At 44.1% G+C, this 12,791-nt stretch overlaps 2 protein-coding genes across 5 annotated transcripts in view; one reads left to right on the forward strand and one right to left on the reverse strand.

Annotated features, from left to right (window-relative positions):
- The window catches only part of LOC147014600 (E3 ubiquitin-protein ligase SH3RF1-like), a 171,888-nt gene extending 165,818 nt beyond the window's left edge, over positions 1 to 6,070 (forward strand). For all 4 annotated transcript variants that reach the window (XM_085852693.1, XM_085852691.1, XM_085852692.1 and 1 more), the window contains exon 12: positions 2,929 to 6,070. In XM_085852693.1, the coding sequence (XP_085708819.1) occupies positions 2,929 to 3,097 (169 nt within the window). In that variant the 3' untranslated portion in view covers positions 3,098 to 6,070. The remainder of the gene's footprint in view (positions 1 to 2,928) is intronic.
- A 1,632-nt stretch (positions 6,071 to 7,702) lies between these two features.
- COQ2 (coenzyme Q2, polyprenyltransferase) overlaps positions 7,703 to 12,791 on the reverse strand; it is a 50,277-nt gene continuing 45,188 nt past the window's right edge. The window contains 1 exon segment of the mRNA XM_085852695.1: positions 7,703 to 9,728. Coding sequence (XP_085708821.1) covers positions 9,612 to 9,728 — 117 coding nt within the window. The 3' untranslated portion in view covers positions 7,703 to 9,611.

Raw genomic sequence — 12,791 nt, forward strand, 5'->3', positions numbered from 1 at the left:
ATGGGTTCTTAAGGCATATCCTGGGTTACTTCGCTGGGATCTGAAGCCGCCATGTTTTTTGCCCTGCTCAACAATGCCATGACTTGGAACAGGCTGCAATGATTTCTTAACGATGAAGTTTTTTTTTTTTCACTTTCCTCACTCATATTGTCCAATCCCTGTTCATCAGAGCTACACATCACTGGATACATTGCAATGCTTATAAACGCAGGAGACGTCAGCGTTCGTGGCTTTATTTCATTTCTGCACATGCCATAACCTCGAAAATCTCTTAAACTAAGCCGAATTACAAGCTGTAGGGACTCTCCATGGATGTCTGGGAATGGGCTTGTTACAGGCGCCATAGTGGCAAAGTTTCATCCCATATCTTATGGAAGTTTTATCAGGTTTTCCTTTGTCCTCGCAACTGTTTCTAAAGCAATTGGTTTACGGGTGTTCTTTACAAAGGTTAATGTTTCTCTTTGAGAGTTTCAAAGAAAAATATATTTGATAACGCCGGATTTCCAAGCTGTTTGCTGTATTTACGTGTTTTCTAAATTACCAAGCCAAATTTTTTTTCCACCCGTCACACGCAGCTGTTTATAAAGATTAATGTTTGTGCACATCCCCTTGAAACATCTATATAAATGCAATGTTGTTTTTCAGTGAAAGCTACTCAAGGTTTTTGGGTGTTGTATACAGTACTTACTGTAGTCAGTAATCACACTGACTCCAATCCTCCGATTCCTGATATTGGCCAAGCACGTGTGTGTGTGTGTGTGTGTGTGTGTGTGTGTGTGTGTGTGTGTGTGTGTGTGTGTGTGTGTGTGTGTGTGTGTGTGTGTGTGTGTGTGTGTGTGTGTGTGTGTGTGTGTTGTTCATAAAGCACAACACATTCTCTCTGCTAACTTCCCTACCCCTACCCCTCTCTCTGTTTGTCCCATCCTTGCTCTACCCCCTCCCAATACTATACAGCACCCTCCTCCCACACCTCTCTCACTCTCTCCTGCTCCCTCTCTGTATCTGGACAGTGGTTATCTCCACACATGTCTGGATGATGGTTATGTCCGAGCGGTGTTTGTCTCCAGACATGTCCAGGCGGAATTTGACTCTGGGTAGTATTTGTAGTATGACCAGTAGAAAATGGATTTCAGACATTATTTTGTTTCCATCTTCACTGTTATTCTATGCAGAATCATTTTGATGAGACGGTTTGAATTGTAATTAAAGCTCCACCGCATGTCTGCCTTCCCTTCCTCTCACCTCAAGCTGTCTTCCCTTCACGCTGTCTCACCTCACACCCCCTCCTCACTCTCCCTCCCTGCTTGCTCCCCCACCTCACACCCTCCTCACCCTCCCTGCTTGCTCCCCCACCCCTCCTCACCCTCCCTTCCTGCTTGCCCCCCCACCACTCCTCACCCCCCCTTCCTGCTTGCTCCCCCACCCCCTCCTCCCACCCTCCTCTCTCTTTCTCCCTCACCCCTCTTTTTGTCCCCCCTCTCAGTATTCCCGTCAGCAAAGCATCAGGTGGTATTTGCGCGTTTATAAATAAAAGGCCAGCATCTGTCTGTCTGTTCATTCATGTCTCATTCCATTCCGCATTCCCTCACTCTCACTGCTTCACACATCGTCACCACACTCTGTAGGCATTATTGACAATGTCTTGCAATTTCATCTTACGGCATCTCGATTTACTTACAACTCCTACACTTATTCTTGTGGCTCAGTCGAAAGTACTCTTCTCAAAGTGTTCGCCACTCTGGGTGACATCACAGCATTACGGTGGGGTGGTGATTCACACCCAACTGTCACAGGATTGTTGTCTCCAGTTATTCCATTGATCATGACATTGTTGTTGTTCTATGATCCTCTGGTCCTATCAAATTTCACACCATCCCATCACCAGTCATTGATGGATATATCAGATAGGAGGGTAGCACTTCCAGCACGATTCCATAATGGGATTGTTGTTGCTCTATGACCCTCCCATCCAATCAAATCACAAACCTTCCCAGTTCCCATCATCCATCTTTGAAGAGCATATCCACTGGTTTAAAGAGAGGAAATCCAGGTGAGCTAGGTAAACAAGGAATGATGTTGCACCTTCTGTTAGAAATCTCAGTTTCCTTCCAATCAGTTGCTGCTGATCACTTCACAACCTCTAACTCACTCAACTCTGATTTGAACTCCATCTTGAAGTGGAGCTCAGATTACCTGGTCTCTTTCTAAGACAGTCCCTTCTCATGTCCTGCAAGACTGACATCAATGTTCCTCCTCTCCACGTGTCTGGCAAACAGTTTAACCAATCCTCGGTCATTGGCACATTGCTTCATCTGTTCATTCCTGGGAGCCTCATCTCATCACCATTGCTAGAAAAGACTTGTGTGAAGATTAACTTCTTTGTTAGAGCCAGCTCCTGATTCTGTACAAAGTCTAGATTAGGCCCATGATAGAACATTTCTTCTACCTCCGGGGAGGTGTTTCTCTTTCTGTCTGAAACATTAAGCAGTCAGACTGATTGGCAACAGCTGTTCTATCAACAGCTTTCATTAACCTCTGATTCACTATCAAGCAATTTCATCCTTGTGTTTCTTTAATTATCGCTATTTCCACGGTTTATTATTATTATTATTTTTTTTTTTTGAACAATTGGCTAGCATTGTCCCTTCTCCAAATGTTCACTCTTGGCACATTTACTTGGCCTTTCCATGTTTCCCGTCTGTCCTTCCCATATTGAGTTAGACTTTGGAATGATTTAGCTCCCTCATTTGTTCCTTCAACCAACAAATCTTTAAGACTCAGATTAATAGATGTCATCTTAACTCTTACTTCTGTGCTTTCCTTCTTTTTTAACCCCTTCTGTTGCTTGTATGACTGTGACCTAGTCTTCTTGGGCTACAATGAACCACAAAAAGCTCCATCAGATAACACTGTGACCTCTGCTTTCAGGTACCGTGCGGTGGTGCCGTACCCTCCACAGAGCGAGGCCGAGTTGGAACTACGAGAAGGTGACGTGGTGTTTGTGCATCGCAAGCGCGACGATGGCTGGTTCAAGGGCACGCTGCAACGCAGCGGTAAAACGGGTCTCTTTCCAGGCAGTTTCGTTGAGAGTTTCTGACTCCGTCACCCGATAAATGGGATGAGCGGCCTGCATTGGCTTGTACTGGAGGCTCTGCCTGGACGAATGTATCCATTAACAGAGGTCAAAATCCATGGATATGAAGTAGGAGTCCATGCAGGTTTGTTGAACAACATGAACTACGTCCTCGGTTTCGGAGTGACGACAAAAAAAGTGTTTGTCTGTATCCCCCTCCTGAAGTATTTATTGCAGTTTAGACAATGTACTTATAAGAATTTATTTAAAATTTTTAAGGCAACAAGCACATGAAGTTGAACTTTGAAGCCAAACAAGAGTGGAGCTTGATTGAAAGTGAACCTTTTATTTGTTTTTGTTTTCTGAAAATGCTTAAAGACAATATTGATGCTCAGTTTGAAAGTTTGACCACAAACCCTTCCCTCCCCACCAGCCTGATATTGCTGCTAATTCATCATTCCCACTCCCCTCCCCCATGAAGGAAGGGATGTGTATGGGAATATTCATTACACTCCACGCACCATTTTACTTTTTAAACGCACCTCAGATAAAGGCCATTGTCAGATCAGGATGCTGCGCAAGGCCGGAATGAAAAGGCCTTAACAATCCCAACCACCTGGCCAGCTTTCCGCTGTGTTCCTCCGTACAAGAGGAATGCAAAAACTCTTTCTGGCATTCTTAGCCGTCGGAGACGCACCGAGGATTTCTCCAACCAGTCGGAACCAAACCCATTCGACAATGGATTCGTTCATCGCTCGGGTTCAGCGAATACTCAAGCACCTGCTAAAGCAATACTTAACCCTTATTTTCCTAATGAGAGTGCAACAGATGCTTCTTTTATTTTTAATTGCTGTTCACGAGTCCAAAAGCTGACAAGATGCACGTCTGACGATGTAATGCAGCTTTCACTTACACCGACGCTTCGACCTAGGTCTTGCAACCCCGGCCCGCTTTTGTACGAGGAAGTAGCTTTGTAGTGCGCCCGTGAGGAGCAGCGTGGTTTGCCTGTCGTAGCGTAGCTCGTTTAGTCTGTCCAGGGAAAGGAAGATCTGCGAGATGTGTACATGAGGCAGTATGCCATTGTAACCTCAATGGCTAGGCCTCCACGAAGGTATTTTCCATGAACGAACGTTTTGATATTCCCACGGATTTGTAGAGAATGCCGTATAGAGAATGCGATGCAAAGTCGGGTCAAAGAAAGAAACAAATGTTATTAGCCTTTCCCTTTTGCATCACCAGAGGAGAGCAGAGCACCACCGTTACTCCCATCGCTGTGGAAAGGAAAGCGGTCCACAAAAAAAGGGCAAGCGCACTTTTAGGATTGCACAAATCCTCAACTGCTGGAAAACAATGTTGTACTTAACTTAAATGAGGCTGCAAAAAGTTATTGTACCGAGTATGTATTCGTTTACAGTGGTGCCTTTACCCCCAAAGACAATGTGGAATGGCCGCTCATCTTGGTGCGGCCACCTTGCGGCTCGCATCCACGTCCCGGATTCAGCCGAGTGCCATGTCCTTTGCCAATGCCAAGACGAGCATCCAATCACTGATGTCATTACTTTTTAGATAAAGGAAAACAGAATTAACTCTGTTAAAGTATCTCTCCCGTTCTTTGCCAATCTCCAATGTCGAGTGACTTGCAATGGCCCGTGGTGCATCTCCATTGCAACTGAACCGGTTAAACCAATGTTGCTCTTCCAGTATTCGCTTAGACCCCCTTGCATCTGTTTGTCAGGTTTGTTTTACATTCCAGAAGGTTGCTCCAAAACGTTCCATGGTGGATGTGACGTGCCTCCCAAAGCAGACCATCCATACCATTGTCAGAAGTCTCGAAACCATGTCACAGAACTGTGGTGCTTTGCATTGGGCAGTTTAACCACCCAACGGCAGGTTAGTACAACCAGAAGCATCAAGCGTCTTCGTGGCAATACTGTACTTTAATCAATGTGTGTAGCTCTGTCAATTGATGCCCAAAGAAGCCCAATGCTTGGAGAACAGATGCGAGATGAATTTGGCAATCTGATGTCCCCTTGAACACCATCCAACTCCATGATGTGTCGCTAGGCAACCCCGGTGGTCCTTGAACGATGCATGTGAAGATTTTCACTTAAAAAACCCTGCACAAAGCCTCCGAAACTGAAAGACTCGGGCCCAATTTGTTTCTCACTCTGTGTCTGAATTTCAATAATTTTCGAGCAACCCCATCCATAAATTATACAAATGCTTCTTCAATATTATTTTTTAGGGAAATTTAAATCGCTGCGATTGGCTTCGGGGCCTTTATTTATTAATCACGCAAATATTTGTGGATCTTTTGATTGCCCTGCCCGACCTGTCCCTGACATGTACCTAATAAGTAGATGGCCCCGAAGTGCACTTTGGAGCGAATGAGGGAGGAAAACATTGAAATAGGTACACTTGAAGCCCTGTCCATTTGGAGCTATGTTTAGCTACCAATTTGATTGCGTGCACCAAGATGGCCGGAACAAAGCAGCAGTTCAAGTCTGGAAGCCAATACTGTGAATTTGTCGGCTCCCACTCTCCCCGTCCCTCCCCTCCTGGTAAACAAAGCAGGCTGTATTACTTCATCATTGGTTCAGAAAGCCATGACCAAATGTTTATTCATTTAGTCAACCATTAACAGTACACAAATGTACTATTCTTGTATTATTGACCGGTTAGTTCTGAAAACATTTTTTTTGTGGATTCTGCCTCACCTGCCTCGTCATCAAGGTGACAGAGGAAATGCTGATGGTTTTACGCTACCTGTTGGCGTAACCTTGTTTTATTGTTTGTTTAAAGAAACGTTTGCTGTACATGTGCAATTTCTTTACTTCCAACAGGATTTTAAACATCGCTGTTAACCTTGTTTGTCCATAAAATCATTTGGGAAAGTCGTTTTGAAGAGACAATTTCACCTCCAACCACCATGCTTGCTTCTGACCTCAAACCACCCTCTTGATAGTATACCACTGCAATAAACGTAACTCTTCAAAATTATTTGCCTTTTTCTTTATTTTAGATACCCACGCCACTCGTCTCTCGTACGCAAGTGCCCGCTGGGTTGCATCATCACTTGGGAGTGTGGTTTGTGCAGCCGGTGCAGTAACCCCAACAGGTTAAGGTGGGAATTTCTGGGATTTGTTCAGGGTGCTGGCGATAACTCGCTGACTCTTCGCTCAAAGACGCTGTGGGATCTGAGATAAGATCCACTGAGTAATGCCAGCAGATGAGACACCCAGTTTAACGTCCATCCAGGAGACGATGCACTTTGTCTTACCTGCGAAGCACCATTCTGACAATGGTTGAAATTGATAGGTCGTTGACCGAGATTATGCCAACCGCCATGGGAAGGAACAAGAAGCTAACGTTTCGGACGTTAACCCTTTGTCAGAGCGAAAGTGCAATCTGGCGGTAGACCTATGGTCGGATCGGGAATGGAACCCAGAGTGGATGGCTCAAAAGGTGAGTGCGATGCCTCCACACTATCGTGTCAAAACCCCGATTCCAATTTCCCACTGCATGTTACACCTCACCCTCATGTGAGGCCAGATTTTTCTTGTAGACAGAGGGGTCTTTGGGGCAGCTGGTAAAAAGAAAAAATCTACCTTTAAACTCATGTTTGGGTCACTACTTTGTACAAGCACCTCTTTGTATCCCAAAAGGCAAGTATGTTCGATACTCAACGGCGAAGCAAGAACAAAAGAGGCATTTTCTACGAATTCATGGCCACGTGTGGTTCAGTGGTCGCTCCTTCATTTGAAACATTGAAACCAAATCGTGCAGATTTAAGCCATTATATATTATGCACACACGAGGTCCACGAGCTCAGGTTTTGTACACAAACGGTTGATTAAAACTACCTTTCACAAAGTAATATGTTTGCAATAAGGAAATACAGGCACTGAAAAGGCTGGGGTCGTCGAAAACGTCATCATCCATTAGCAAACCAACATCCCTAAAGACCATTTAAAAGCAACTCATTCCCTCCCCGCCCAAGCTCTCCAAGCAGTCGCGGTGCAGGGCATTGGAAGTCAACGGCTTCAAAAACTATCGGGGACGGCGACATGATCACCCATTGGAATTTTAACAAACCTCCACCGTGTCGCATGTTAACTAATCATTGCCACCGATTCCTTTCAACACTCCTTCCACCAACGCCGGGCCACTACTGATGGGACAGTCATGGACAAAACTACAGGATCTTGCACACGATCATTTTGAACCAAGCGACCCCGACAGACCAGCAATCTTCGCACGCAGTGGCAAGGACAAGGGACGTACACGAGCAGGTACAGGACCTGTGATACATGTCTATGTATCATTTTTACAAGCAAGAGTTGTTCAAAGACACGTCTAAGCTGCTTGCCTCAAGGCAATCACACGGACCTGGGTTCATGCAGCAAAACCGTCGCAGCTGAAAGTGCAGGCAGACGCGGCTGTAACCAATTTCAAACGTGCGTACAGTGACGGACTTTCGACAAACAAACCCAACGGACCGTTAAGCGTGTCGGTCGCCTGCTCGAACGTTGTGGATATTTCACTGCTTACATCGACAGAAATTCACACCAAAGATCCAACAAATCCTAACTCGATTGGGAGTGCAAAAAATGTGGGACGAGTGCATAATTTTCCATCGTGATGGTTGAAACGCCAATCATGTTTTGTTTTATTCCAAAATACGTACATTACCAGCAAAAAATAAACTGACCGAAGCTCAAAAACTGAATGACATCTTTGTCGAATATTTTTTTTAAAAAAGAGAATAAATTTTATTTCTTTAAAGGTTTGAGGCTTATAGACGAGTCAGGTGAAGGAGGGAATGAACTGACAATTGGGCAACAGTTGGACACAATAAAGCAAAGCAGTGAATGAATAGCAAGGAAGATGGGGAAAAACAGCACACTGGAAAAAAATGGGTTGGGCTAGGTGGGGTTAATGGGGATAATAAGGATCGTGGGTGAAGATGGGGGAATGATGCGAGATGGTGATGAAACGCCTGCTCGAGGCCCTCGAAGGTGAACAGGTTGAAAGACATGAAAACCATCCATTTTACCCAAGCGGAATGGCATGATGTGACAAACAAACATTCCTATTCTTTATTCTCAATTGGTGGCTCTTTTAAATTATTTAATTCAAAGCGGCACAAGGTGATCCACACACGGGGATACTCTGCACCCTTCCGTTTCTTCCCATTCTTTACCACTCCCCAAATCCAAGGTTAAAGAGAGGGAAAAGGATTCTGTAAACTTTGCTCTGGTTTGTCGAGCCATTCTGCATATTTTTGGACGAGTGAATTTGGGACCGGAGGGAAAGGAGGAGGGTGGAAGGGAGATGCTGAAGATCTATTGAACCAATGTCCTCAGGAACAGACACATACACAACTTGTCTTGCCTTTTTCCATAACCATGGTGTGGAACCTCCCCATTCCAAACACAGACTTACGAGGAAATCACTGGATGAGTGTGCCATGCACTAGCACATGGCAGGAGTGACGAGTTTTCTTTCTTTTAATTGCTAATCTTGATTGACGGCGAAACATTCCGAGGTCACATTGGCCAGATGGCCATTTTTACATTAGGTCAGACCAGGTCAGGTTAAATATCTGATACTGCTCATCCTGATGGTGCTCAGTAAAACAGAGTGATCTCCGAACTGGATCTTAAAGCACTAATGATAACTTTCTTTAATCTCAACAATCATTGTTGGCTTAACGTTGTATGCCTGGTATGCCTGGTTGACATTGTATGCCTGGTGTTGGCTTAATGGTGAGGGTGGTGGGCTTGGGATCCTTGGGTCCTGAGTTCAAATCTCGCTCAACTGTTGAATTAATACCAGGTGGGGTTGACTCAGCCTGTCATCCTTCTGAGGTCTGTAAAATGAGTGCCAGCTTGCTGGTATCCTGTGTTGGAGTGGTGACCCATCCAGGATTGTGTGCAATAGCCAAGGAGACTGCTTAAGCAGCACCAACGCTCTGCACAGAGTATGGTCCCAATGGATGGATGGAACAATGACCACACAGAGGTCGAATCAAAGCGAACGCCATAGGTGTGGTGATCTCAAGAGTGAGTCACAAAAGGAGGTGAAAAAAAACAAAACTATTTGTTGCTTTCCTTTCTAGTCCAGAAAAAGAAGATGAACTGAAACTGAAATCCTTACTTTGGCATTTTGCAGTTCCACATACCAGCTGCCTTGAGTACCGGAACATCCCTGGTCAATCCAATAACCCGACACAGAAGACTGAGAACAGAATAATAAACAACTTGGAATGATCCTTCCGATCAATGTAATATCCCAAATTTGGAGTTTAGCAAAGTCCTCCTTCAGGAAATTCAAGCTCCTCACCACGTGGACAAAGCACAAGCGATTGTACAATATCAATTACAGTGCTCTTGTTTGTATAAGATAAAAAATGTCCAGCTGGGCACGTAATACAAAAACCCCATTACCGTCCAAAAGCCGCCCGCGGCCAAATCCACTGAATGAGGATGCCGTACGCGTCCATAAGGCAGGCAGAGTCCTCGGCCGCCGTCTCGTCCTATCCCCTTAAAAGGGTTCCAGACATAATTCCAGCGAGAATCAGCAAACCCAGGTTACGGTTAGAAGCAAATTTCTTCCAGCAGTCTCCAGTATCGTTCACATCAAGGGTCCAAACCTGCAAACAAACAGTGACCGTACATTGTGTTTGGCTTGACTCGCACAAAAAGTAAAATATGATTACAGATGCTTCCAAAGCGGCAGGAGTTTGAAATGTTGATATATGGTTGATTCGTATCGCATGCGGGCCGCGGATTCACAGCTGCTGCTTTATAATTATTTTGAAGCACAGGTGCGCCTTGGCCCATCGCACTGAGCCAAACAAATGGGACGGCCCTGGGTAGGCTCAGGAATCCGAGGTCGAACGAGCAGACTCTCTCACGGGAGCTGGACATCATTTCTTATAAAATAAAGATGAGCAAAAACACAAGGAATCAGGACAAAAAGAAGTATTAAAATCTATGGCCATGAGAGAGCGCCTTCAGAAAGTATTCACACCCCTTGACTTTTTTTTACATTTTGTTGTGCTACAGATTGAATTTAAAATGGATTAAAATTTTAAAAAGTTTGTCACTGAGAGACACATAATACCCCATATAATGACAAAGTGAAAACATGTTTTTAGAATTTTTTACAAACTTATTGAAAATGAAATGCAGAAATATCTAATTTACATAAGTATTCAGCCCCCTGAGTGAACACTTTGTCGAAGCACTTTTGGCAGCGATTACAGCTTTGAGTCTTCTTGGGTATGTCTGTATCAGCTTTGTACATCTGGATTTGGGGATTCTCTCCCATTCTTCTTTGTAGATTTGCTCAAGCTCTGTCAAGTTCGATGGGGAATGTCGGTGAACAGCAATCTTCAAGTCTTTCCACAGATTCTCATTTGGATTCATGTCTGGCCTTTGGCTGGGCCACTCAAGGACTTTCACATTCTTGTTCTGAAGCCATTCCAGTGTTGCTTTGGCTGAACACTTGGGGTCATTGTCCAATTGGAACTTAAATCTTCAACGCTATCTAAGGTCTTTTGCACTCTGAAGCAGGTTATCCTTAAGGATTTGCCTCTATTTGGCTCCATTCATTGTTCTCTCAATCCTTACATATCTCCCAGTCCCTGCCATTGAAAAGCATCCCCATAGTATGATGCTGCCACCACCATGCTTCACGGCAGGGATGGTGTGAGAAGGGTGATGAGCTGTACTCGGTTTCCGCCAGACGTGATGCTTTGCATTCAGGCCAAAGAGTTCAATTTTCTTCTGATTAGACCACAGAATCCTTTTCCTCATGCTCTCAATCTTTCTCATGCCTTTTTGCAAATTCCAGGCATGCTGTCATGTGACTTTTTCTCAGGAGTGGCTTCTGTCTGGCCCTTCTCCCATAAAGCCTTGATTTGTGAAGTGCTGCAGAGATTGTTGTCCTTCCGGCAGGTTCTCCCATCTCAGCCAAGGAACTCTAGTTATTTCAGAGTGGTCATTGGGTTCTTGCTCACCTCTCTCAGGTCCTTCTTGCTCAGTTTGGTCAGATGGTCAGGTCTAGGAAGAGTCTGGATCGTTCCATATTCTTCTTAATGATGGAGCTCACTGTGCTCTTGGGAACTTTCAACACTCTAGAAGTTGTTTTATACCCTACTCCAGATGTAGGCCTCCTCACAATTCCATATCGGAGTTTTACGGGCAGTTCCTTGGACTTCATGGTGGAGTTTCTGCTCTGACATGCACCGTCAACTGTGGCACCTTACATAGAAAGGTGTTTCTTTCTAAATCATGTCCAATCAGTTAAATTTTCCACAGGTGGACCCCAATCAAGTTGTAGAGGCATTTCAAAGATGATCAAAGGAAATTGGATGCACCTCTGCTCAATTTGGGGTGTCATAGCAAATGGGTTGAATCCTCAATGACAATACATTTCAGTTTTTCATTTTTAATAAATTTGAAGCAATTTCTAAAATAATAATAATAATAATAATAATAACTAGAACTGCCACTTTATAACTGCTGGCAGTGATGACCGGGTACCCAAACGTGTCCGCCTTTGACACAACTGATACAACATGAGACTTAAATCATCGTCGCAAAGTTTCGCATTCATCGGAAAAGCGGTGCCAGAGAAAACATGATTTAATGGTGATACAAACACAGGCCTGCTTCGCGACGGCGCAGAACAGACGAGTGCTGAACCGGGCAGCACAAAGCGTTCAATTTCCTTATTACTGGCGAACAGATTAAAATGATTAAATAATTCTGGCTGCCAAACCACGTGATCGATCAGGTTGAAATTTTAAACTTTTGTTTCGCATGTCGGCTCAATTTCAAATGTGAAGTTTCGTATATACAGAAGCAGCGGTTCCAGAGTAATCATTAATTAATATTTATCCTTCAATCCAAGATGGCGGCCAAACCATGTGACTTGTGACGTCATAATTTTCACCACATCTGCAAACAGGATCGGAGACGATAAGTGCAAATTTTCGCTTCGCCAGGTTAAGCAGTTCCAGAGAAAACATTATTTAATATTTTTCTTAAAACCAACATGGCTGCCAAACCCTGGGCCCGATCCCGTTGAAATTTCAAACCCTCATTCCGCATGCGCGTTCCACCATAAAGGTGATGTTTCATATTTATTGATGCAGTAGTTCCAGAGTAAACATTAATTAATATTTTTCCTTCAATCCACTATGGCTGCCAAACGTTGCGTCGTACCTCAAAAGAGGGTGAGAACTTTTTATTCGGCATGGAGAGGCGGTCATAGTGGTGGAGTTTCCCCTGGATCTGTTCAGCCGTTTCAGAGAAAAAGACGTTTGAAGATATTGTTTTTCAATCCAAGATGGCTGACGAACCATGTGACCTATGACATCAGAAATTTATATTCTGCTTCCAACTGGGTATTGGAACACGTTTGTGAAGTTTCCTGTTAATCGGTAAAGGTGCGTTTTTCTATCCAAGATGGCCGCCAAACCATGTGACGTGTGATGTCATAATTTTTACCATGCGTGCATACTGCCCTCTCGATGATAATTACAAATTTTCGATTCGTTTGGTTAAGCGGTTCCAGAGAAAACATTATTTAATATTTTTCTTAAATCCAAGATGGCGGCCAAACCATGTGACTTATCAATTCGAAATTAACAAACTTATATCGCCTTCCTGTCCCGAATACAGTTCTGAAATCTCCCCTTCATTGG

This window comes from Eptatretus burgeri, chromosome 13 (genome assembly GCF_056783735.1).
Source record: "Eptatretus burgeri isolate ZD-2024b chromosome 13, Ebu_testis_v1, whole genome shotgun sequence".
NCBI classification, from domain to species: domain Eukaryota; kingdom Metazoa; phylum Chordata; class Myxini; order Myxiniformes; family Myxinidae; genus Eptatretus; species Eptatretus burgeri.